At 38.8% G+C, this 24541-nt stretch overlaps 3 protein-coding genes across 11 annotated transcripts in view; 1 reads left to right on the top strand and 2 right to left on the bottom strand.

Annotated features, from left to right (window-relative positions):
* The window catches only part of Zdhhc8 (zinc finger DHHC-type containing 8), a 32306-nt gene extending 12995 nt beyond the window's left edge, over positions 1-19311 (bottom strand). For 4 of the 6 annotated variants that reach the window (XR_011419778.1, XR_011419777.1, XM_070219078.1 and 1 more), the window contains exons 1-6: positions 18998-19311; positions 17717-18374; positions 1583-1701; positions 1361-1518; positions 1116-1288; positions 535-729 (exon numbers count right to left, since the gene is read on the bottom strand). Coding sequence is in view for 4 of the 6 variants with exons in the window: in XM_070219078.1 (XP_070075179.1) it covers positions 535-729; positions 1116-1288; positions 1361-1518; positions 1583-1701; positions 17717-17808 (737 nt within the window). In the remaining 2 variants the exon portion in view is untranslated. The remainder of the gene's footprint in view (positions 1-534; positions 730-1115; positions 1289-1360; positions 1519-1582; positions 1702-17716; positions 18375-18997) is intronic. The other 2 variants (XM_070219079.1, XM_044396194.2) reach the window with 1 other exon arrangement.
* A 554-nt stretch (positions 19312-19865) lies between these two features.
* Positions 19866-23257, top strand: BCL7-like (chromatin remodeling complex subunit BCL7B-like protein). The gene is made up of 2 exons (XM_017137773.3): positions 19866-20535; positions 21556-23257. Exons 1-2 carry the CDS (start codon positions 20160-20162, stop codon positions 21672-21674), a joined length of 495 nt encoding a protein of 164 aa, XP_016993262.2. The 5' UTR covers positions 19866-20159; the 3' UTR covers positions 21675-23257.
* Positions 23258-24010: 753 nt separating this feature from the next.
* The window catches only part of mgl (low-density lipoprotein receptor-related protein megalin), a 148543-nt gene continuing 148012 nt past the window's right edge, over positions 24011-24541 (bottom strand). For all 4 annotated transcript variants that reach the window (XM_070219215.1, XM_070219216.1, XM_044396282.2 and 1 more), the window contains exon 15: positions 24011-24374. In XM_070219215.1, coding sequence (XP_070075316.1) covers positions 24154-24374 — 221 coding nt within the window. In that variant the 3' untranslated portion in view covers positions 24011-24153. The remainder of the gene's footprint in view (positions 24375-24541) is intronic.

Raw genomic sequence — 24541 nt, forward strand, 5'->3', positions numbered from 1 at the left:
TGTTTATGAAGTTTTTTTAATTTTTAAGAAACAAAAATTAGAATTCCTCAAATTTCTTTGATAAGGCAATTTTTTAAGAGTTCGTGACACATTTCCTGTACAACAGGAATTTTTTAATCGCCACAAATTTAAGTAAGACTTATTTTACAAGCTATATTAAAAATTAATCCATACAGTTTCCGAGCCAATTTAAATCAAATGTGTCATTTGCATTATGTCACTTCAAGTGAATTTTTTGTAGTTGATTGCATATGCTCATTGAACGATTACAACATTTCGTGTTGTTGAGTGAAAGAATTTTTCATTTAAAATTCATATTTAGTATTCTCTATTATGCGGTAAAAATATACATATCCCCAAGGAAGCGAAAACTCAAGATAATTGGCTATCAAAATCGCAGGTTTACAATCTACAATACTCTATTACTTGAATTCACAATGAAATTGCCTCCCCAAGGACATGTAATTTGAAGCCAATAATTGGCAGTCCAATTTGTATATTGGCGAGCATTATAGCAATTTCCGCACAACTCACCTGGGATACTGAGGTCCGAACTGTGTGTAGCAGCAGTTGTGCCAGCAGCCGCGCGAAAAGGGATTGTAGCCGCCCTTGAACTTTCCCGTGACCTGTTCGTTGGTCGTTCGACCCCGCGACACCAGAACCATGTGGAAGCCGGTCAAACCGAAGATGGGGATGGCCAGAATGGTCACCAGGCCCATCAGGATCATGCTGTGTGTGAAGAGAGAGTTAAGCCGAACCAATGGGGCGGTAAAATAAGTGGGCCTACGAAACGGATCTATTTTACCAGATAAAAATATCATTTTGATATTAAATCGAGGGATCGAATATTTATGAAATAACCAATGTATAACCCAAAAATATAGTGCAAATTGCATTTAGGAAAATTAAATAAATTTAAAAGAGTCACACATTTACATTTATCGCCGTTTTCACGTTTTAACCTTAGGTTAAATTTACTAAACGGACGAGAAAACGGGACTAGAGGCTAAGGTTACCTCTTCAATCAATATTTAACCAACAAATATTAAAAATAAATAAATAAAAATATTTTCAAAAATTATAGAAAGACTTTCTTTGTGTTTGCAAAAGGATACGCGACAATGGGCGCCGTCTCCCTGATGTTGGGCATTATCTTCAGCACGTAGACCAGGCACAGCGAGAAAATGCTCAGCATGTGGATGGATAGCGATACGAGGAAGAAGAAAAAGAACCTGTAGTTCCGCCGCCCAATGCAGTTGTTGACCCACGGACAGTGATGATCGAAGGTCTGGAAGGGGATGATAAAAACGAAGTGATAACCATGGATAGACTATACACTATAGATTGATAGACAACCTACCTCTATGCAGTGATTGCAGACGGAACAGTGGGAGCAGCGGGGCGGGCGGTAGAACTTACAGGTGACGCACCACTTCATCTTGACGGTGATGCCGTTGATCTCGGCATTCTTGTAGAGCGGGGCGCGCAGCTCCTCCTCGCAGTCTTCGTCGGGCGAGGCTAGAATGCAGTCAAGTTTAGGCCGTGACGACTGGCTTTGGCCCCTGCTCAGCACGCTACATACCTTTGGGGATGATGCCCGGGTCCATGAAGGTGGCCAGCGTGAAGTTGGCCAGCACGAAGAATGTGATGACGCCCTGGTAGGCCAGCACCCATGGATGGCTCTTCACGTAGTACTGGCAGCTGTGGGCGAAAGATGGGGAAAAATCTATTTAGTATATTTATTTATAAAATTATAATTATATTGCCATTAAGCTTATAAGCTAGTAATTAATATTTAAGCATTTTGGAAATGCTTCTTAGTAAGTTGAATATTTAATCACATTTGGGACGAGCTTAAAAGCCACTCAAATGGCCAAGATATTGACCCTTTTCCGAGTTGTCTAGTTGCCACAAAGTTATGCGGCTATACTATATGATTAGTGTTCGTCTAGTTTCTAGTTTCAACCCTAATTAAAACCGCTTACCGAACAGGTTTCAAAAAGCTGCTGCTCGCACACACACACTCACAGAGAAAAAAACTTCGATATGAAATAGGGTAATTTCTACCTTATTTCATATCATGTCAAATTGATGATTCAAACATATCAACTTGATATTTTATACCAAATGATATTGGATATTTAAAATACCAAATTTAGTATATTTTATTAATAAACATTTTAAAACAAGCTAATAATTATCTGCATTATATCAAAATGATATGAATAAATTGATCTTTAAAAAATATCAAATTAACCTGCACGTATCAGTCTCTTGTAAATTTTTTTTCTGTGCAGCCGGCTGAAAGTGGTTAAAAAAACCCTCTACTGGCATTCCATTCCTTACATAACGAGGAGGGCAAGATTAATTCCACAAGCGAAGAACTGTGACGACAAATTTGATGGCTTTGCAATCAGCCTTTTTGGGGAGGCAGATGGCAGGCGGTCGGTCGCTGTAGCTTTTTCATGAAGTAGGCCGAAAATCGGTCGAAAATCCCTCGACCACATTGTTGACCATTAAGCAAGAGGTGGCCAAGAGACCGGGACACCGGGACATCGGGACACCAGGAGGCCAGGAGAGCTACGGCCCAAGGCTACGGTTATCCAACGAAGCCCGCCCGTTGTGTCGCCGCAATCACTTTAGAGTCTACTGAACCGGAACTGTTTTGTCGGTTGAAACCAGCCCCCCTCTCGAAGTCCCCAACTCCAATCGACTTTCCCTGTACAATGTGCCACCACCCCAAAGAACTCGACCCGCATCGGAATCAAAACGAACCGAAACCGAACGGAATGTGCAGCTAGCCTTAACCCTTTTGAACCCCTCGAAAATTCGTAGAACTTGGAATATTTAATTTCGAAAAATTTGAAGGCATTTTAGACAAAACATTGTAATAATAAGATATATGTAGATTCCATTTAGATATTATTTTTAAACCAATTTATAAATATAGTTTCCATATATAGTTTTAAAAAAAGTTGAGATATTAGAAAAATGGAAATATATTAAAAATAAAAAACAAAATTGTAATTAATATTAAGTAAACATCAGAAATAAATATACTATGGTCACTTTATAAAGATGGTCCTCAAGGGGTTAAGTCAACCACAAGAATGTTGCAATGTTGCAAGGGCGATATACACGTGTCCTTTAGCCCATTTCCATTTCCGTCTGTCCTCGTCCCGCCCTCCCAACTTTCCCACTTTCCCGCTTTTCCTCTCCACATTCACAACCTCTGATGCATTTGCAATGATGTGCGGAACTTTCTGCTGGTTTCGGTTTACGGGCTTCTGTTTACGGGTTACTTAAGGTGAATGTATTACTTTCTTCCGGTATTTCTCACTGCATTACTCCGCTCTCCGGCTTCCGGCTCGCTTTTCCCCATTTCCCGGACTGCTGGCTGCTGAAAGGCAGACCGCCGTTGAATTCTAATGGATACACTCATCCTTAATGCAGCCACCATCATCATTTTGCAGCTCATCATCAATCTGCACATCGTTCTTCGTCTTCTTATTCGGCCATTTTGCGCAGTGCATTTGTGTTCTTACAGTGGTCATTCGGTAGGGAGTTTTTTTATTATATTAGGAAATATTTTTTTATAAGAATGTCACTTGATGTTACAGCCAATTAAAATGTGATGAAAGTACAAACTTTTTCTAATTTCTCTTTGTTTTAAAAAATGTTTTAACTTATCAAATTACCACTGTGCTGCAACTGTGAAATTCTATTCCCATTATCATCATCTGCACATTTCTCCTCCCCTTGGTGCCATCAACTTCATCATCATCATCATCGTCGTCGTCGGCAGTCCTTCGCTGCATTATAATTGGCAGAATGACCTCAGACTGTCAGTTTTCCATTTCTACTTCTACTTCTGCTGCTGCTTCCATTTTCTTTTATTTTCCTGCCATGTCCTGCCAGTTGGTTTCTCACTGCAGAAGCTCTCAGGACAATTGCCTAAAGCCGAAGGCATTTCACTCCTTTCATTTTGCTTCCTCGCACAGATTTCCACTTTTCCCTCACGGCGATGGCACACAAATGTTCACACCTTACTTATCCGCATATCTGCATTTATATATCTGAATATCTGAATCTGTTTCTGTTGCTGTTTCTGTGCTGGCTTCTGGTTTTGATTTATTTCGGGCAGCCTTATCGCATTTATTCCAACGCTTACAAAGCAAAGAGCTCCATCTCATCCACTGGCATTTGCATACAATTTTTAGAATGCAAATAAAACCGGAACGTAGCGACTCTCAATTCTCAACTCTCAGCACGTGCCAGGGATTTATGTTAATCGCAGTGAGACAAAGAAAATGGGAAATCGGGGGTACGAGAGGTCGAAAAAAAAGGGAAGAGGAAAAGTGGAGAAACCTCAAGAATTTTGACGAGCGAGCTGCTAGAGTAATTAATTAAACTGATGTTTATTATGAACTGCAAGCCAAAGCCGCACTTTATTAATTAATTCCTCGATTATACAGTTTTCACTTCCCACTTTCCGCACTTTTTATAAATTGCCGTTAGCAGCCAGATTAAATTTCAGCGATTTTTTGCAGCAGCTTTTCTTTTTAAATCGAGCCAATATTGGGTTCTATATTGTTAATTATTTATAAACACTGCACCTGTCTATACAAAGCTTGGATTGCACGATTCCCATTAAGGCGCCGGGCAATGAAACCAAAATGGAACCATCAATTGGCCAATGTTAATGACTCGATTCAAAACTTACTATTCACTTTGTGCAGGAATCTGAATCTAATCGACTCGCATCGAGTATCAAAATGACAGCTCACCTTCCATCTTCAATATATATATAAATATATATAGAAAATCCCCCTAGCAACGTGATTGTCATTGCTAATTGAGGGTGTCGCCATTTGGGAGGTTAGAAAATAAATATATAAAAAATAAGAATAGGTAAATATTAAGAGGAATATAATAACAAAATGCATTTCGCATTTATAGGAAATAGTATTCGCTCCAGAGATCTCTTATCTCCCAACCGATGCCCGATTACAAGTCAGGTGTTCGGCTGTATAATCCACACATATACTACAATATAAATATAGGTATATTGCTCTTGTTTGCTTTACTTTTCAATTTAGCAAAAATGTTTGCCAAGTCCCGGGAGGGAAATCTGTTTACATTTATGCAAAGTCAGGCAGAAAAGAGGGTGGCCAAAGCCGAGCAGAAAGAGTTGGCCCAGAAATGACAAAATAAAAAATAAAAAAATAGAGAAAGAAATAAAATAAAGTGAGGCAGTAGTGAAAGACAGGCACAAGGATTTGCCGCTGTCTTATGACAAATAATTCATTTCAATTTCCTGAAAGGAGGGTGAACCCAGGGAACCCAAGGAGCCGAGGAACTGGGGCAAACTAGCAAATCAAATTAGTGACAAGACCGCAACAAGGACAATAAGCACACACTCAATGATATATACACATTATATAGAGGGCCTAAGGCCTCCTCCTCCCACTGAAACGCCCAGGCAGCAACCCATGCAGGATGTGGTTGACTTCAATTAATGTTGTGCGCCATCAAATTGAAACAAATTGCCAAGGAAAACAAATAAACAGTGCTTTGCATTGATTGAAATATAATTTTAGCGAGGCGGTTGCTTGAAAAACAAATCTTGGGGGAGGAGAAAATGATATAATGGCATTATAAGACAGTATTGATCAGGGGATTTAGTAAGTGTCAAACCAGATTTAGATTAGAACTACAAATCTTATTGGGAAATAATCAAGTTCTTATCTCTCAGTTTTTCCACCTCGATTGAAATCGACGGCCCTATCAATTTCAATTCCCAACTAAATTCCTGCAGTGAAGATATTTTATTTCTTCCCCCATTTTCAAGGTGAAGGAAAATTACCACCCCTTTTAAAAATCCCCCTGAAAAAAAGAGCTTAAAAAACTACTTTCGCGTGGAGTATTTTTCAAGAGCATTTCCTGCGGACGGGGGGTTACAGAAATCTAGGGGCTTCCGATGTTTCAGGGAGACACTTGCAGGAAATTGAATTCCTATGTTAAGCGGTTGCCACAAAGACAGACGACAGACGACTGGCAGCCGCGCAGTGGGGCGAGGATATTGTGAGGGCCAAATGGCAAAATGTCACATTCAGGCGAAATGTGACAAGTTTATGGACACACAGCCCCCCTTTTCACCGTGTCATAAAGATGGAAAGTCAATTACCAGGAGGAGGGACTGAAGGGCAGCGAGGTCAACTAAGAACAAACCGCAAAAACGATTTCAATCGGCAATTAATTGACTTGACACACTGACACCTTCACATGCACAAACATATAGGAGGACTAAAGCACACTGCGGTACATTAAAGTAAGGCTTGAATAAAATTTAATTTACTATCTAATGAATATGATATTATTGGGAATAATTATGAAGAATTATTATTATTATTAATATGATATTATTATATTATTAGGAAGAATTATTACTGAGAATTATTAGTTACTGTATAGTATTATATTTACAATACTAGTTTCCCAAGAAAATTTAATTAAAATTTCCTTTTAATTTTACTGATTATCACCTTACTGATATATTACCGTAAGTCAACGAAACGCACTGTACCCGCTGTAAGGCAACTTAAAGGCTGATTGGTGGTCAGGCCAAAACGGGGCAAGACTATGGTTAAAATAGCAAAGAGCAGAAGCAGCGACAATTTCGCATTCGATGGCAGCTGCATTAATTAAAAACTCAAAAAAATGGCATTGCTTTTTATGCGTCAAGCAAAGCAAATGGAAACCCATTTCAGTTTCGGGCACTGTGCAACAGGTTACAGTTTCATTTCGCAGGCAGAATACCATATATAATTTTTTGAGATTAATTCCAATAGGAATTCCTTTAATTTATTGCAATTTAAAGAACTCTATAATTTTAGTTCACACTTTTAGACATAGAAACTGCAATTCATAGAATGACTTTTTGTTGAAATCTCCACAGATAAGTAAAATGGAATTTTTGTAGATTAGTGTTTAGCGCGATGATGACGAAAACTGGCGAATCGTCGCTGTCGTCACATTAACCCCTCTGCGCCCAAGCTCCACTCTACTCTACTTTCCGCTCTTCTCTCGCCCGCAGAGTATAAAAATATCCTACTATCGCCAAAACGAACAGAGTAAACGACGGCTAAGCATTAGTCACCAGTTGAGTACGAAGACCCAGCTGAAAAAAGCAAGGAAAAATAAAAGAAAAGAAATGAAAAGTACAAAAAATACAAAAGGAAAAAAAACAGAAAAAAAACAAATTTGCTTCGACCATGGGCAGCCGTCGCCTCGACTTTGCTTCTGACTTATCTATGGGGGCTCTTTTTTTCACCCGTTTAGTTTCTTTTTTATTACACATGTGGACGGCTGTCCCATCCGCATAGTTACAGTGGGGGTCAAGATAATAGAACTTTTAGTTATACAAATAGTTTTCTTAATTTAAAGGACCCTTTCGCACCTTTTAGGCCTTAACTTTCCTTTTAAATAGATATTATAATCTTTTTATAATTTTAAAGAATTATTTACTCGAATCTAAGTAGATTACTTTTATAACCTGTTGTATTATTATTATTTACCTAAGCGGTTTTATTCTTATATTGTATACGGTTTACATTAAAGATGATTATGAGATCTATAGTTTTTAATGGTATAATAAATTAAGAAATGAGCTAGAAATATTATTATTATTAATATCACTCATTGTTACCCGAGACCTTGACTCGGTTCCAACAGTTTGCGGAAGAGGAAGACATCCGTGACCCTATTCTCTCACCCCGAGCTGTGGTTGGCCTCCAAACGGAGGTTCTCCTGAGCGACCCGATAAAAGGTGCCAACCGATAAGCGAGCGGCAGTGGGTTAAGGGGCGGGGTGGCGCCAGAGGGCGGGGACATCATGGTTAGTTATTTAATTTTTGTTTTTGCCACTCCCCCAATGGATGAGGAGGGGGAGGGGGCAGGGGAAGGTGCGAAGAAGGTTAAACGGCCCGGCTTTTATCAGTTACCAAACACTGGCGCTGCGAACAGCTGCCAATTGCTGCCGTCTCTTTCTGCCCTCCTCTCTCTCTATCTCTTTCTATTGGTTTCCATTTTCTGCAAAATTAGCGATAAATGAATCAATTGCCTTTTACTGGGAAATTGACCATTTGCCTGCGGTGATAACACTCGCTTTTCAATGCCGACGATATCATCCGCAAGACAATTATTACGAAAATATTTACAGCTGTTTTACTACTTCCATTGAACCGTAAATTTAAAGGCCATTTTCCGGCTAATTTAATTGATTTAAGTCTAATAGAAGAAAAACTTCAAGTGCAATTGTTATCCTACCGAGAATTGAATTCAATTAAAATATTTTTGGTAATTACTTGGAATCTTCCTTTGAGTAATTTATTTATTTCTGCCACAAATGGACTAATTTGTAACTTGTAACTGGTTTTTTGGTTTAGCCTCGGGAAACATTTTGAGTTCGTATTTGTCTGGCCCACTCTAAGCAGTCGAACATCGTTTATCCACAGGTAAAAATAAAAATGTGTCAGTTTGTTTTTTTTTAGTCGGTTTTTGCCTCTTTTAGCCGCCTTTATACGCAATTATTGGGCAATCTTCAAGAAGAACAAAAAAACGAGAGTGTGGAGCGACAGGTGTTGGGTGGGGCAACGAAAATTCACTCAGCCAGGGGGTGGTGGGGTGGAAAATCCCCCTCCACACACACGCACACACTCACATCACACAGTAGAAGAGCACAAACGAAATGTAATAACAAGTTGGGGCAACTTTTTGGACTAGCGCAAGTTTTTGGCCGACAAAACGACGGGGAGGATGAGCAAGCGAGTCTCGAGTTACCAAGAGATTGGGGCCAAAGCGGGATAATCAGGCAAAGTGGGGGAGGGAGCCCCTTCTACCCACCACCCACCTCCCATTCTGTTATTTTTTAATAGCTGTCTATGGCAAGTCCTTCAGTTTGTCATGCGCCCTGTCAAAAAATTTATGTAACTGGGCAAAAAAGGTGGGGGAAGCCAAAAAAAAAATTGATTTTCCGGATGGGCATAAAAAAAAACTGGGGATTTTGGGCCAAAATTGGTTTTGAAAATGTTGGGAAATATTGTACTACTGCCAAGGTCAATCAAAAAAACTAAGTAAAAGAATTTGTTTGGACCTCTAGACACGCATATATCTTTTGTTGGCATAACCCAATTTTCCTCTGCTTTTCTAGCGCTTCTTTCAAAGTTTGTTTATTTTCAGTGCGAGTTCGTGTGTGTTTGTTACAAAATCAACGCTTGAAATAAAATTATTTAAAATAGCAAAAAAAGAATTTGGAAACATGAAATGGGATTTTGCCAAATTGAATTAAATTGATTAATCGTGAATAGATTTCTCAATTTCAAAGAGATTTTAAATGTATTATATATTGAATTCTTTAGACAAAGAGCTTAATCTAATCTAGGGAAGTTTTTAAAACCTTTAGAATCAATAATTTTGTTACTATTTAAAATCCTATCTTCACTCACATTTTCAATGCCTAATCTTTATTGATGGCTGTAAAACATTGGCGAAACTAGTTACACAGCCTTAAGCCTGTGTACCTGTTCAAATTGAGTCAACAGAGTGCCAATTCGAAATGTAAAATTGTGAAATTGCAGAAGATTGATTGATTAAGTCTCAGATCTCATATACGAAGAGTTTCCCCCTTTTATTCCCAGACTTTTGGGCTCGAATTGGAATATTCTGCTTATGAAAGCTGAAAACATTTCACCGAAGTCAACAGTTTTTGCCTTCTTTAATCTGGTTTTCTTTTTATGTTTTCTTTTTTGCTTTTTTTTCGGTTTTTTTTTTGGGCATTTTGTGCGTATTTATGAGGGGCCGAGTGAAATTAAATTTGGATGGATGGCCTCTAGGGCGTATGCGTAATATGTTTGAGTGCATACGTATACGTTATATGTGTGAGTGGCAAACAAATTTTGTGCGTTTGTTTGCCAACTAAAAATACACTTGTCCCTTCCGATGTCGACATTTTCACTTTGTTTTTCCCCTGATTTCCATGTTGACATTTTCCCATCCCAACAACTCTTCTCCTTTGTATTCGCGCCATTCGCTTTGCCAAAAGTTTCTTAAACTTTGCGTGAAAAAGTGCCTAATTAAAAATTTTAATTAATATTCAAAAAAAAAAACGAAAAGAAAAAAGGGGGAATAAATAGATAAAGAGCAAGAATCGGAGCGGAAATAGGCATTCAACAGGAAATTATTCGACTGAAAACAAAATAAAAAGCCGTCAACATGATTGCCACTTAATCCGCTCAATAAACAGTTAAGTGATAAAAAATTAACGCTTTTTTCGTGACTATTTGCCTGGCCATGAGAGAAATAAATCGAACTTAATGGGAAACGTATATACTAGGAGTTCATGCGGGTTTGCCTGTACATATTGGCAGAATAAATCATGGCGAAAGTAGAAAAACAGCGGAAAAGGCCCACAGCGAAGGGCCAGCGTCATTGACATTGGCCGACAAAGGGTTAAGAGCATTATTGCAGGCATTATTGCAAATGAGTAATTGTTAAAGGCAGCGTTGCCAATTGAATTCTATCGATTTCCCCAAAGGGGAGGCCGCCAGAGAAAGAGAGGTCCAAAGTCACGTAGAAAGAGATGCAATGCTTGCACCTTTTCTTGAGCTCTTTAAACCTGCACTGCAACAAAGAAGGGGATTTATAAGGAACTTTGGTGATACACAAGTTACTTATGTACATCTAAAATACAGAGAGATTAAAAACAAAAAATCTATTTTCCCTGCTAAAGTTTATCTGCTTTTTCCAATTATTTCTTAAAATTTTTGCAGGTGTAGAGTTAAACATTTTGCCGGCTTAGGTTGAGGATAGGATTTGGCCAAGAACAACAACAATGGTGGCAATAACGAAATGGCATAACAACAAGAACAACAGCAATTTCAAGCAGCATTCGAATGACACCCATACTTATGAAAAAGCAGTGGCGTAGTCAAGGGGATTTTAGATATTTATAATGTTTATTTTAGAAAATTATTTAATTATGTTTAAACTACACCCCCTTTGATTTTTAAAAAGAAAAATAAGTCTTGTTAAAAATAAGAAGAACCATTATTTCTAATTTTTAAATATAAAAATATTTTAAAAAATTAAAATTTGTAATAAGAAGTCTTGATGAAAATTAGAAGAACTTTTTATGCACTATTTTGCATTTTTCTAAGCCCCCCTTGTGCCACGAAACTAGGTACGCCTCTGCCTATGGCCATAGTTTGCAGGCAGTGTAAAAATGGAAAACAGGAAGAGGGTGGCTGTGGGCGTTCGGTGGTTCAAGGGGGCGTGGCAATGGCACCCGGCTCAGCTCACCTCGCTGAATTTGCTTTTTCTTCTAGTTTGGCAGCTTCTTCTTGGCCGTTTTTTGTTATTTATTTTTATTTTTTCTATTTTTTTTTTGCCCATCCCTGACATTTGTTTGTGCTTAGTTTTGCTTTTTCCCTATAGTACTTTTCTTGCCACGGCTGCTTTTTTGCACATTGCTTTTTATGGCAATGGCCGGCGGATATTATCAACAACACAACTGCAAATGCTTTTGTTATTATTGTTATTATTATTTATCAGGGCGACGACGGCGTCAGAAATTTATTTTCATTAACAAGTTGGACAGACGAAAAATGAAAAAAAAAAATTTAATCCAAAGCCATAACAAAAAGTAACTCGAGTCCGGCAGACAAAGGGAAACTGAAACTGAAAGAGTAGTAAAAACGAAAATAAACCCAGTCATGTGTGGGTAAATCTTTTCCAGGAACTCAACTTGCAGCGACTTTTATTTGTCATTAGTTTTCATCAAATTTCTGCGGCTGTTGGGCAGAAAGTTGTGATTAATCCAGTGCGAAAAAGGTGGGGAAATATTTGGGAAAGAATTAAGGAAATAAACTAAATTCTAAAGGTAAATAACTTCCACTGTCTAATATCCATAAATGTGTTTATAAGTTTCCAAAATGAAAATGAAAACTTATCCACAAATTGACTTATAAAAGTTAGTTCAATGCCTTAATGCCTTGAAACTAAGGCAACACATTAAATGCAACTAGCTAGTAATTGCATTAAGTTCGGGCCGATTATATGTCAAAGGTAAACACATTATCCCTCAAAGTGATTATAAACATGAAACTGTACGTATTAATTGGAGTGTGCGTTTGAAAGCTCAGCCAGGTTATTGAATATGTTGGGGCAGCGGGGTATTTATAACATATATTGTTGGCTGTTGTGGGCAACTCCGAAGGTCAAAAGACAAAATGTGTAGGTTTACAGAGAGAAAAGTATGTAAATAAATATCTATATAATAAAATATATAAGAAACTTTAGCCACTCCACCTAAAAAATATTTCAAATTCATGGATCTACAGTTTTTAGGTGTATAATATTTTTCACATACAATCTAAACAATTGCTAGTCACCTTTTCTCCCAGTGCACATGTAAAACATGAGTGGGTGCTGCGGCTCAGGTGCAGCACAGCTGCAATCAAGTTGGTATTTATGTATAATTTATATCGCGTGGTTGCCACAAATTCGATTCAATTAGAAAACGCTCGTGGAAAATGCTGAAAAGCCATTAAACATGCGGCGGATGGCAAACGGGTGGGGAAAATCGAAATCAAAGAAGCCAAGGCCGTTTATTCAGCATCAAAGTCAAAAAGTGGGCGGCCCTGTGATGAGGGTGGTCCGTGTGGGCGTGGCTGCTGCTGGCACAGGTCACGACCTGCGAGGAAACACAGACACACGAACACACAACAACACACACCAACATAGAAACACTCGTGCGACAGGGCGAAATGGTTTTTGTTCTTGAAACATGATTAACATAAAATTAAACGATCCGAAGAAAGAGGCAATTGCTAGGGTTCCTTCCCAGTAAATTGCTTTGAACCACCTGCTGTCATTACTTTAAAATTATTATATTATTATAAGATGATATTAGAGTAAATCTAAGGAGTAAATTCCAAAAAAAACCTATACATTTTTAAGATATGGTGTTTCCATTACAATCCGTCTTATCTAAAGAAACGTGTGATTATTTTCTCACTATACTATGATACCCCATCCCGAGTTTTCTTTATCACAAGTGTCGCCTAATTGCTAGCGAAAAGAAAAACTTTGTTTATTATAATTAGTGGACAAATACACAGAAAGTCCCAAATGAGGGGTGGGTGTTCGAGTGTTTTTGGGGGGAGGGTTCCCAGACGAAAATCCCACAAGGAGAAAAAAAAAGCAATACCAAATGAATATCTCAAGTGGATTCGAGTGAAAAAATAGAGGGAATCTAAGGAAAATGGCCCAAATACACTGGAAGACAAGCAAAAACATTTTTGTTTGTAACTAAACTATTATGAAAATATTTACTCGAGTATTTTTTGTACGCTAAACCAATTAACATTTTAAGATTCTATGAGAAGCTCGCAAATTGACCACTAGAAGCTTACGTTTCCGTTCGATGAAGTTCGGGGTGCTCAGTGTAAGTGACAGTAATAAGCAATAAGTAAAATAAATGAAGAAAATCAAACCCCGGCGACCGCTGGGACCGAGAAGAAGCAGAGGAAAAGAGCTCTACAAGTAAGCAAACTTGGGGCAGAAAAAAAAAATAAATGTAGTCCTTGAAATGCTTTTAACACAAATTACAAACAACATTTAATTGGGTCGAGTGCTGGGGTTTTCTAGAGGCTCTTCTTCTGCGAAGCTTAACTTTACTGACCGAAAGCGGTTACTTTTCTCCTTCTATTTCCGTCCTTTGACCATATTTTATTTAAATACATATTCCGTGAAAGACTAAACCGAGTTTATCTCTTCCCTGGCCGCCACTTTCCACTTTCCACCCACTCTATTCTACACTTTTCTCGCATTTTCCGCCACCTGCGAGAATTTTCTTTTGATGAAAGTTGTCAGAGCAACAAAACGGAAATTTAATTACTTGAAAATTGTGTAATTAAAGTCACTTTCACTGGGCAAACACAACCTGCAACCCCTTCGCTAAGCTTTTTTTTCTTCAACCATTTTCCTATAATTATCATCTAGCTTCTTCTTTATCGTTTAGCTTTTGGCATTGGAAAATCTTTGGCAAGGCTTTTGGGCAAATAAAGTTAGTTTCTTGTTTGATTTAATAAGTTAATTTATTCGCCATAAATAGGAAAAATATTTTAAAAATTAAAAAAAAAAAATTTTTTGTAGGGTAAACATTTAATTTAACATTTTTGTATAGATAAACATATTCGGCGCTATAAGTCCAAGAAATCCTGTTGTGCCAAGTGCGAAACGGGTGGATGGGTGGATATTGGATGATATGGGGAGCATAGGGGCTTGAAAACTTAACGACAAAAACAAGCGCAAACGCAAACGCAAACAGAAAAAGCGAAACAGCGAGGAATAAGCATCACTCTGAGTGGTGCGGCTTCTAGAATTTCAATGAGGGGCGGGGAAGTGGGTGGTGGGTGGTTTTTCTGGGGTTGCGTGGGTGGCTAAAACTATTGTCCAAGCTGTTGTTGTGACGCAGTTGTGTTGCCGTAGTTTTTATCGTTGTTGCCTCCCTTTTTCAGTTTTTTTTTTGTTTTTTTTTTTTTTGGTTGTTATGTAGCAACAGTTTTGGTCTTGCTTTTTTTCAGTTTTGTGCCCTGCCATGTTTTACTTAATTTTCTTTTTATTTCCCGATTCGGTTTGTTTTGTCAAGCGTAGTTTTCTGTGTTTTTGTTTTTTTGGTGATTGTAACAAAGGCAACCTGTGGCATTGAGTGGGAAAATTCAACAAAATACATATATATAAAAGAGCGAGGGCAGGCGAAAGGGGAAAAACTAGCAATAATGAAATATATTCCGTAATTGGACTTTTGCCAAACCGACCCGAACCTCCTTATCCGAATTTCCTACACCACTCCCCATATCAGAATATCAGATGACGTCGCTGGCAAATCAAACAAAAGCTGAAAACTATTCAAGTACACTGCTAAAACTAGGGGTTATAATATATCTGAAAAACGGTCAACTAATTTAAAATTATTTTTCAACAAAAAAAAAAAGGTTTTTTGTTATTAATTGTTTCTCGAGCTAATAGAAAATATACCACAAATTTTAAATATTTTTTTCTTACTTTGCCCACTTTTCTCTGAGTGTGCTGCGGCTGGACTAAGCTGGTTTTTGAACCTAGGCGATATTTAATACGCCTGCCGCGTGCCCAAAACTCCAGATAACAACAAAGCACAAAGGGAAGGCCTAATTAAATAAACAAATTCCCAAACTAGGCGACAAGGGAGGCAAACAGAGTGCAAAACTCAAGTGTCGCCGCAAGAGTCAAGTGAAAATGGAAAAGTGTGGGGAGGCGGGTGAGGCGGCAAGGGGCGTGGCTCTTCTCCTGTGACTGTGAATTACTCACCAGACTTAAACAAAGAGCCAGTCGGCAGTCAGCATAGATAACTGTAACAAAGGGAAACCCGAAAAAGCCGAAACAAGAACAAAGGTACAAGAAAAGTGCACAGAGAGAAATTGTGCATTGTGTATTTAAAAAATATATTTAAAGGGGCCGTTTTTAAGCAAAAATAATTTGTTCTAAGAAAGAAAAATGTTTAATTAATTCGAGGAAATATTTAGAAAGTTCGTTTTCATTTCTTTATGTGTACTTGCAAATCCACAATAGGTGAAGAAAAAGAAGAGCCAAAAGTCCTCAGATAATGCTAGAAAAATGGTTTGCATTTGATGAAAAACGACCAAATGCCAAGCGTAGCAATTGCAGCTGCAATTGACCACGAGAATTCGTCATTAAATGGACGAAGCTGGAAAAGTGAGAGGGAAAATTGGGGGAAATTGTCTGGTTAGTGGGGGGAAGAGGGGGTCTGAAACTGACTGCTTAATTGCTATTTTGGTTTCGTTTCATGTGCTAATTGTGCACATGCTATGCAAATTTGTTGCTCCCTTGGCCTTCTCGTCGCCTCCAAAAAAGTTAACCAAAAAAGAAAAAACAAAAGTGTTTATACCATGTGAGATATCACGATGTCTGTTACTAAATTAACTCAATTTTAAATTAATGAATAATTTAGCTTTGTTTTTAATTACAATATTAACAAGTATTTCCTTTTTTGCTTTGAGAGCTTGAGAAACAAATTTTTCACTTAATTATAGAGAATATTTCTTTACAATTATAATTGAAAGGGATATATTAAAAATATTTTATAAAAATCATTCATTTTATAAATGTCGCAAACATTTCCCTTTTCTTATCTAGATAAATTCATGGCACAGGCAAACAATCTGTCAGTTTTTATTTTTCGATCCATTTTCCCCCCGGCATTTTGAAAACTAAAATTTCTTTTTACGACCAAAATACATGAAAACAATTTGCGAGGAGAAAAAAAGCCATGAAAAAACCGCAGAGAGCAACTGCAAATTGAGTGCCAAAAAGGGGGATGCGGGCGGGAAAATGGCGACTGCGAGATGGCGATGACTAAGACAAGGAAAATCGAGGGGGGGAATAGGGGGCCAGACTGGATAAAAACGAGCTGCTGTCCCACATATAATAATGCATTACGGCCCGTCGTTATAATCCACGAAAATGCGAGCAAAATAAATAAAGTGGCAGCAACAAAACTACAAACTACAAAAGATGTGGGTGGGAAAGTGGGGTGGGGTGGGCTGGCTGGCGGATAAGTGGGCGGCAGACGAAGGCCGAAGGGTCGTCTTGGATTACGCTACTCCATTCCGAAAGTGCGCGTGTGTGGCTACAGTAAATATTGCCTTAGGCCCATCCAATATTCATGAACTTCTCGCGAACTCTACACAAACTACATGTAGCAGCAGTATGCAGTTCCACTTACAGATTGCTCTAGTTCTATAACAATGGAGGAACTTTCGTTGAATGGGGGTTTTCGAAATTCAAAGTGACGGATATTCATTTGTCAAATTAGTTTCTCGCTTCTCAAAAGTCAAAAGCTGTCTCGTAAATAATGGAAATATGCATCTCGTTGAACTCGTAGTAGAATTCCCAACAGATTTTTAATATTTTTAATAATTTAAACACTACTAAAAACACGATATTTTTTCACCAAAAAAATCTGTATTTTGGCCAGAACAAAGAAAATAATCATCCAACCATGGAATGCCGTATATCGTTGAACTCGTAATAAAATTCCTATTCGATTTGCATTAAAACCTGGACAATTTAGTTTTTGGCCATTTTTCGCAAAAAATTGTGATGGTACCCCTTATAAAAAATCAGAGAATTGGCCAAAATTTTATTTTTTTAAATCAGTCCGAAAAGTGATAGGGATCAATTAAATACCTCGTTGGCTGTTTAAAACAGTATGTACTTTTTAAATAGGACCATTTTTGGCCAAGATATCGCAAAAAAACTGTACTAAAAAGTCATATTTTTGCCAAAAACGAAAATCCTGATTTTTCAATTAAAAAATCTGTATTTTGGCCAAAGCTAAGAAAATAATGATCCAACTATGAAGTGTCATACACCGATATTCTCGTAATTAATTTAGGCCCCCAAAAATCGAATCTTAAATATTATATCATATTTTAAATATGCATGTATATTTTAAACAGTTTTACTTTGTTACTTTGTTGTATTTTTTTGAACACAGCTGTACATAAATTCTAGAAAATTTCAAATTCGTCGTGGGGAGTTTATATCTCTTTTGAAAATTATTGCTAGTTAAAAATATATGGTGAAAGTCTACTTACGGATAGAAGAAGAAGAGAAATGTGGTTAAAAGCAGTACAATCCAGGCGAAAGTCGCAGGAATGTAGCGCGTTTTCACATCGCATTTGGGCATTTTCCTATTTTCCTATTTGTTGGTACGCTGGTTGTTGTTGTTGTGGTTTCAGTTGTTGTTGTTGATGCAGTCTCTCTTTATTGCTGTTTTGTTGTTGTTGCTCTCGGCCAATGTTACAATGCCTCTAGTTGTTGTTGTAGTTGATTCGCTTGTTGTTGCAATGTCGTTGACCGTTTTTTTTTCTTGGCAATGAAATGCGTTTGGTTGCTGTTGTTGTTTTGCTGTTGTTGCCGCCGATGATGTTGCTTTTGTTGTATTTGTTGTTGCCGCTTGATGACGTTTCTTGGCTTGGCTTTCTCTCTTTCTATCTCTCTCTCTCTCTGTGTATGTTTTTTTTGTTTTTTATTTTCATGCGGGAGGGGGCGGGGCAGAGAGAGAGGGGGGCGGGAAACGAGCGAGACGGCGAGACGAAGCGGCGACGCGTGAAACGGGATCGGCGGCGTCGACGGCGGCAGAGGCAGCGACGCCGGCAGCGCGGCTTTCAGATTCGCGGGAAACGGAAAATCGGGGAAATCGGGGAAAAATTCAGCTTCGACTTTTCAAAGTTCTGGCTTTTGAAGCGGCTGCTATTTTGGGAAATCAAAAATGAAATCGAATAAAACGGATTAGGCACACACATTTTGAAAAAAATAGATATCACTTGGTTTTGCACTTGGAAAAAAAAGTGTCACATTTTGAATTTGCTAAAAAAACATGCACTCGCACACACGCATTTAATTTAAATAGGTACCTAAATAAAATTAAAATAGATTTTCACGCGGAATGAAAGCCCAAACATTCAATTTAAACTCCTAATTTTATATTTTAATTTAATATTGAAATAAGTGCTCCAAATTTCAAAATATATCTCGCTTTCGCTGTTTACTTTGGTTTCAAATTCCTGCCACTCGAGTTGTTTACTTTATTTTAAATTTCTATAATTTATTCCAATTTGTTTGCCTTTCTCCCTCTCTTCTGCTCTCCTTCTCTCTCGCACCAAAGAGCGATTCTTGTTTTCAGTTCGGTTTTTCGCAAAAGTCCTCTCGATCTGCCTGCTAGTACTTGTATTAGTGTTAGCCGTACTAATCGCACACATGCTCGAAATTTATATCCAGCCGAAATAAAATCTAGCAAAAAAAGATCGTTGACTTTCCCTGGTTTTTCATACAACAATTTTCATTTTTCATTCGCCTTTTTCGTGTTTCCCCACCTTTCTTCGTTCTCTTTTCCGCTGCTTCTTCTTCTTCTGCCGCACACACACACCACACACAGGCACACACACTCGCACGCACGTTGTTGCTGAAACGTTTTTTGTTTTTTATTTCGGCGTCGCCTGCAATTCCATGTTAATTTTCTTTCCCGCACGGCGCACTGCGAACATTTAACTGGGCACTTTTCCGGTCTTGTGCGATTTTTCTCTCGGCCCACAGGGCGGCGGGCGTTCGGATTACGAAAAAATAAATAAAAAAAAGCGGAGCGTACGCATAATTTCGTTTCGTGATGACCAGAGTAGTGGTGGGAGAAACGGCGATGTTTTCATCGCTGCGATGTTTAAATTTCCAAAAACATCGATGTTTTTTGCCGCAATCGATGTTTTTGTCCCATCACCAGGAAACGTAACGTAAGCAAACTTAAGTGTCAGTTTTAAGTAAGAGGAGAGAGGGAGAGCGGCATCTATGTTTTCCGACGACAGTCGATGTTTTTGTCCCATCACCAAGAAACATAAGTGTCAAAACGTAAGCAAACGTAACACCGGCTCATCACCAATTTTAAAGAAAAACATATCGATATCGCAGGTAGTTTCTGTATTTATATACCACTTCCAATGTTGATAAAAGTAAATACCGCGTGGATTCGAGTTGAGTTGGAATTGATTATAAATTAAATAACAAATTTCTTATGCATCTCGTTTGCCTTGTTCAAATTCAAATCAGTTCAAGTTTTGCGCCAAAAAACTCGAGCAAAACAGGCCCACAGGGTGATTTGTTTTCAGTATTTACAGCGTTACGTAGTATATACCGAAATAATACCAAGCATTAGCACGTACACACACCCATCGCCTATCGATAGCACGAGTCGACATCACGCCTGCACATATCGATTGCTTTTTGTTGTTGTAAAATTGTAAAATAAAAACCATTTGCAAATTTTGCCTTAAAAAACGAATAAAACCAGCTTTTGGCGAACTTAAGGGCCGCAGCGACCAGCGAACGCGCAGGACACAGTATTATTCAGCACTCGAGGGCAGCGGAGAGGAGGAAGCGAGCGCAGGACAGCCGGGAAACGCGGAAAACACTTGGCGGCTTTTCGCGAGACGCCGACTTCCGCAGAGGAAAAGCGAGGAAAGCGAGGAAAACCGAGGAAAAGCAGACATGTCGCGAAGCGTGCGGGCGGAGACGCGCAGCCGGGCGAAGGATGACATCAAGCGGGTGATGCAGGCGGTGGACAAGGTGCGCCACTGGGAGAAGAAGTGGGTGACCATCAGCGACACCACGATGAAGATCTACAAATGGGTGCCCATCGCCTCGGCCAGCGAGAAGAAGTCCAAGCTGGAGGCGTCGCCGAACTCTGCGGCCAACCGCCGTCCGCCCACCGGCTCGCAGGGGGGCGTGGCGCCCGTCGGCGGCGGCGGCGGCGGCGGAGGCAGCGGCAGCAAGAGCGACAAGGAGAACTCGCAGAAGGGCACGCCCACGCCGCCCCAAATCACGCCCAGCTACCAGGGACTCACCGCCGAGGACTCCAACACCTGTAAGAACTTTTGGGGGTCATTTACTGTAGCAACTAGACACTAGTAACCAGATAATGGGTCTATTTTTGGAAGATTTGTTTAGGATCTTCTGATTTTAGGCTTTAAAACGGCTACTGTACCGTCTAGGAGCCCTTTTCGGACCTTTTAAGGTCATCCATTGTGGAAACTAGACACTAGTAACCAAATACTAGTAACCAAATACTAGTTCCATTTAAAGGATTTGTTTAATAAATTAAGATTTTAGGCTTTAAAACAACTACTATAGGAGTCCTTTTAGAACCTTTTAAGATCATCCATTGTGGAAACTAGACACTAGTAACCAGATACCGCGTCTTTATTTCAAAGATTTGTTTAGGATCTTTTGATTTTAAGCTTTAAAACTACCACTATGCAGACTAGAAGCTCTTTTAGAACCTTTTAAGATCATCCATTATAGAAAATAGACACTAGAAACCAGATACTTGGTCTCCATGTGAAAGATTTGGTCTAGAAATTAAGATTTTAGGCTTCAAAACTACCACTATGCAGACTAGGAGCCCTTTTTAGAACCTTTTAAGATCATCCAATTGGCAATTTTATGTCACATATCTGTTCCACATCTTAAATTTCATTTAAAACCCTTTATTAAAGGTTTTAAGACACCTAGTTACCTTTTGGGTTTCAACAAATTGTAGATTTTATGTCACATATCTTCTCCACATCTTAATTATTCTTAAAAACCCTTCATTTAAGGTTTTAGAGCACCTATTAATGTAGCTTAGAGCACTCATAACCTTTTAGGTTTCACCAAATTGTACATTTTATGTCACATAACTTCTCCACTTCTTAGATTTCCTTCAGATACCTTGATTAAAGGTTGTAAGGTCACCAATTCGCCTCTAAACACCTAGTTTACATACTATATAAACAGATATTCGTAGTTCGATCGTCAAAACACATGTTTACTCTGTCTAATTCATGTTTATTTCCCTTATTTCTCATTAATCCATCAGAAAACTAATCTCCCTCTCTTCCCGCAGGTTTCTCCGTCGTGTCCGACAGCCAGGGCGCCGACTTCGTGTCGAGCATGCCCTTCTCCGAGGACTCGAACTCGCAGGGCAGCGATGGACCCGTGAAGCGGCTGAAGACGAGCGACTAGCCAAACATTCGCAGCCACAGCGCCTACAGCAGCAGCAGCAACTAACTAAGAGCCCTAGTTAAGTTAGATTAGCACCGACAGCAGCGAGAGATCGACGATGACGACGACGAGAGTATCTGCCTCAGCCCAAGACTTAAGCAATTCTCCTACTCTAACAGTTTACGACCGGCGATTGACGCCGCCGAAAGCCCCATTCAATCATCATTGCGGCGGAGTCGGCTGCCGAGTCGATAGGTCCATAGCATTAAGCGCTCAATTGTAGCAACTTATTTATTAGAACGGCACGCGAATCGATGTCCTGCGAGAAAATAGGGGGTTACTTTCAATTTCTATACGATTGGACAACCAGTAGTAAATAAATAAGTGTACTAACATTTAAAACACACATTTTTTTCACACGAAATTGGCTCGAACAGGATTTGTACTTATCCGCCACCTGATTTACCACGTCGCCTTTAAACGCTTTTCTACGCATTCAGTGAATGCAACCGACTTGAAATCAAGGCGTTTAAAGGTGAATAGTGGTGGATTTCAGGCTGCGAAAGGGTTATCAAATCAAAATGAAATTGAATAGGATAAATCACACTTCCCACTATAAATTGTGTTAATGTATAGATACACAAAAACCTAACCAGTAAACCTCTTTGTAGCTTAACTTAAGATAATTACCAACTACCACGAAAAACATGATGAAAGCGCACTGTTTTTTTTTTTACATTTTTTTATGATTTTTCTTTATTGAATGTTTTAGTTTTCTTCATCTTACAATTTTCCCCCCGTATGTATAATAATAAAAAAAAGGTTTATTCTTTCAACAAATAGTTTTTCATTTCATTCGTAGTTTTACTCTTATTATGTTCTGGTTTTTGTTTTTGTTTTGTTTTTCGTTATCCATTATGTAGCTTGACATTAAATATACAATTAACTTCACATATAGCGTTGTATATGGCCCGATTGGCGTATACAGCTTTAGTTTCTTTCATCTTTCACTAAAATTTATGCTAAAAACACGCTTAAATGAAGGGAAGCACAGATTTTGCACAGAGAACGAAAATGAAAAAAATGCACACACATTACGACTTTCGACGAGAAAGATAAATCATAAATCATAAATCATAATACAATTCATAAATCGATGATATAATTAAAAAATAAAATATTTATATATTTATATATATATATTATATTGTTGATGTGTAAAAAAACACGCGCGACAAGTTTCAACTACACACACAAAACGAAAAAAAAATAGAAAAGCAGATTGGCTTGCGCGATGACCAAAATAAAGGGAGAAAGGAAAAGCTTCGCTTTTCTTTGTTTGTTGCACAGTGTAGGCGGTTGGGTTTTTTGGGGGGTTGGGGGAGGGGATTGCACGTTTTGTAATCATTTTTGGAATGTATTGCGAATTTTGAATCGAAGAAGCGAGAAGCCAGGATTCTGATTCTGGATATCTAGCACTTTCCTGCGTCCTGTCTGTGTGTGTTTGAATAAATAATTAAATTAGAATTATCATAAATAGACATATGTATATATGCATGTGCGGGGAATGCTCGGTTTCTATCCTGGATTTTTGTTTTGTTTTAGTTTTAGCACAAAAGTGTTCTCTTTCGCCTGTTATACATTTAGTTTCACACATATATATCATTTGTTGTATAGTTTTTAGCTCGCTTTTTTTGTTTGTTACGTTTTTTTAGAAAAATATATAGAAATCCTAGCTGGGATTGGGATCCCCTAATTGCCTTGTGTATACATATAGATATTTTGTTTTGTCCGATTTACATACATATATAGTTAATATTGTCATTTAGCTTTCAAAAAAATATACTTTTTGCCTTAATTTTGTTTCGTTTTCATCGTTCTTATCGTTTTTGCTTGCTTTTTACAATTCTCCTGTTGCGCAAAAGTATCTTGGTTAGCAAAAAAAGCTTTAGTTTCACACAAAAATACAAAAAAAAAGTACAGTAGGCTACAAAAGTTGGCTTTACAAAAGTTGCTGTGTGTTTAGTGTTTTTTGTGTACATTTATAGTTTTTGTTTTTTCTTTTTTAGTAATTATTTAATAATAATCGCAACAGTTTGTTGGTTTTCTCTTGTGGGGGGTTGCATATGTTTCTCATTTTTTGGATATGTTTTTATTGCCGTCCCCTGCCCCCGAGGACCTCCTTCTCCGCCTCCTCCTCCTCCTTCTCGTTAAATTCCTCCTCTCTGTGGGTGGTGGTGTGTGGTTTCTTTTGGGGTCAAGGCTAGACCTTGGTGGTGACCTTGCCAGCGGTGGCTACCTGCCAGGATTTGTGATGTTTACTACTAGAGCGTCCCTGTCCCTGCTGCTGATGTTGCTGCTGCTGCTCCTTCCTTTGCTTGACCAGTCTGTGTTATGTCTGCAGCGGATAGCTGTTCTCCGGATGCTTCTGCTGCTTCTGCTGCTGCTGCTGCCGGCGACAGCTGGCCATCGCAACTGCAGCCGATTGACGGGCTTGATATCAGCACTCGGACTTGTCCTCCTCCACCAGGAACTGGGTGTCCTTGCCGGTGTCCGCCGAGGGGTCCAGCTCCCTGGTGCGCAGCTGCAGCTGCGGCGACGCCTTGTGCGTGATGCTGCTGGGCGCGATGATCGCCGAGGCGGGCTCCGTGAAGGATCCGCCCGCATGGTGGCCCATGGCCTTGCCCTTGGCCGACGGTTCGCCGGGCACATCGTAGATGCCTAAAAAGGAAGCAAAAGATTGGATGGATTAGTTACAGTTCATATATAGTTTTTACGGATCTAATCTAATTTATTATAAACTATCAAAACAACACAGCTATAAAGTATGCAAAACACAAAAATCGCTAAGAAAAATCAAATTTTCGATAAAACAGAGCAGTTTTTTC

The sequence above is a fragment of the Drosophila takahashii genome, chromosome X, assembly GCF_030179915.1.
Source record: "Drosophila takahashii strain IR98-3 E-12201 chromosome X, DtakHiC1v2, whole genome shotgun sequence".
Taxonomy (NCBI): Eukaryota; Metazoa; Arthropoda; class Insecta; order Diptera; family Drosophilidae; genus Drosophila; species Drosophila takahashii.

Bases quoted from the DNA above. Each gene is read 5' to 3' on its own strand.
- BCL7-like (XM_017137773.3), top strand. From the start codon at position 20,160: ATGTCGCGAAGCGTGCGGGCGGAGACGCGCAGCCGGGCGAAGGATGAC. The intron at 20,536-21,555 runs GTAAGAACTTTT...CTCTTCCCGCAG, and splicing joins CGCCGAGGACTCCAACACCT to GTTTCTCCGTCGTGTCCGAC.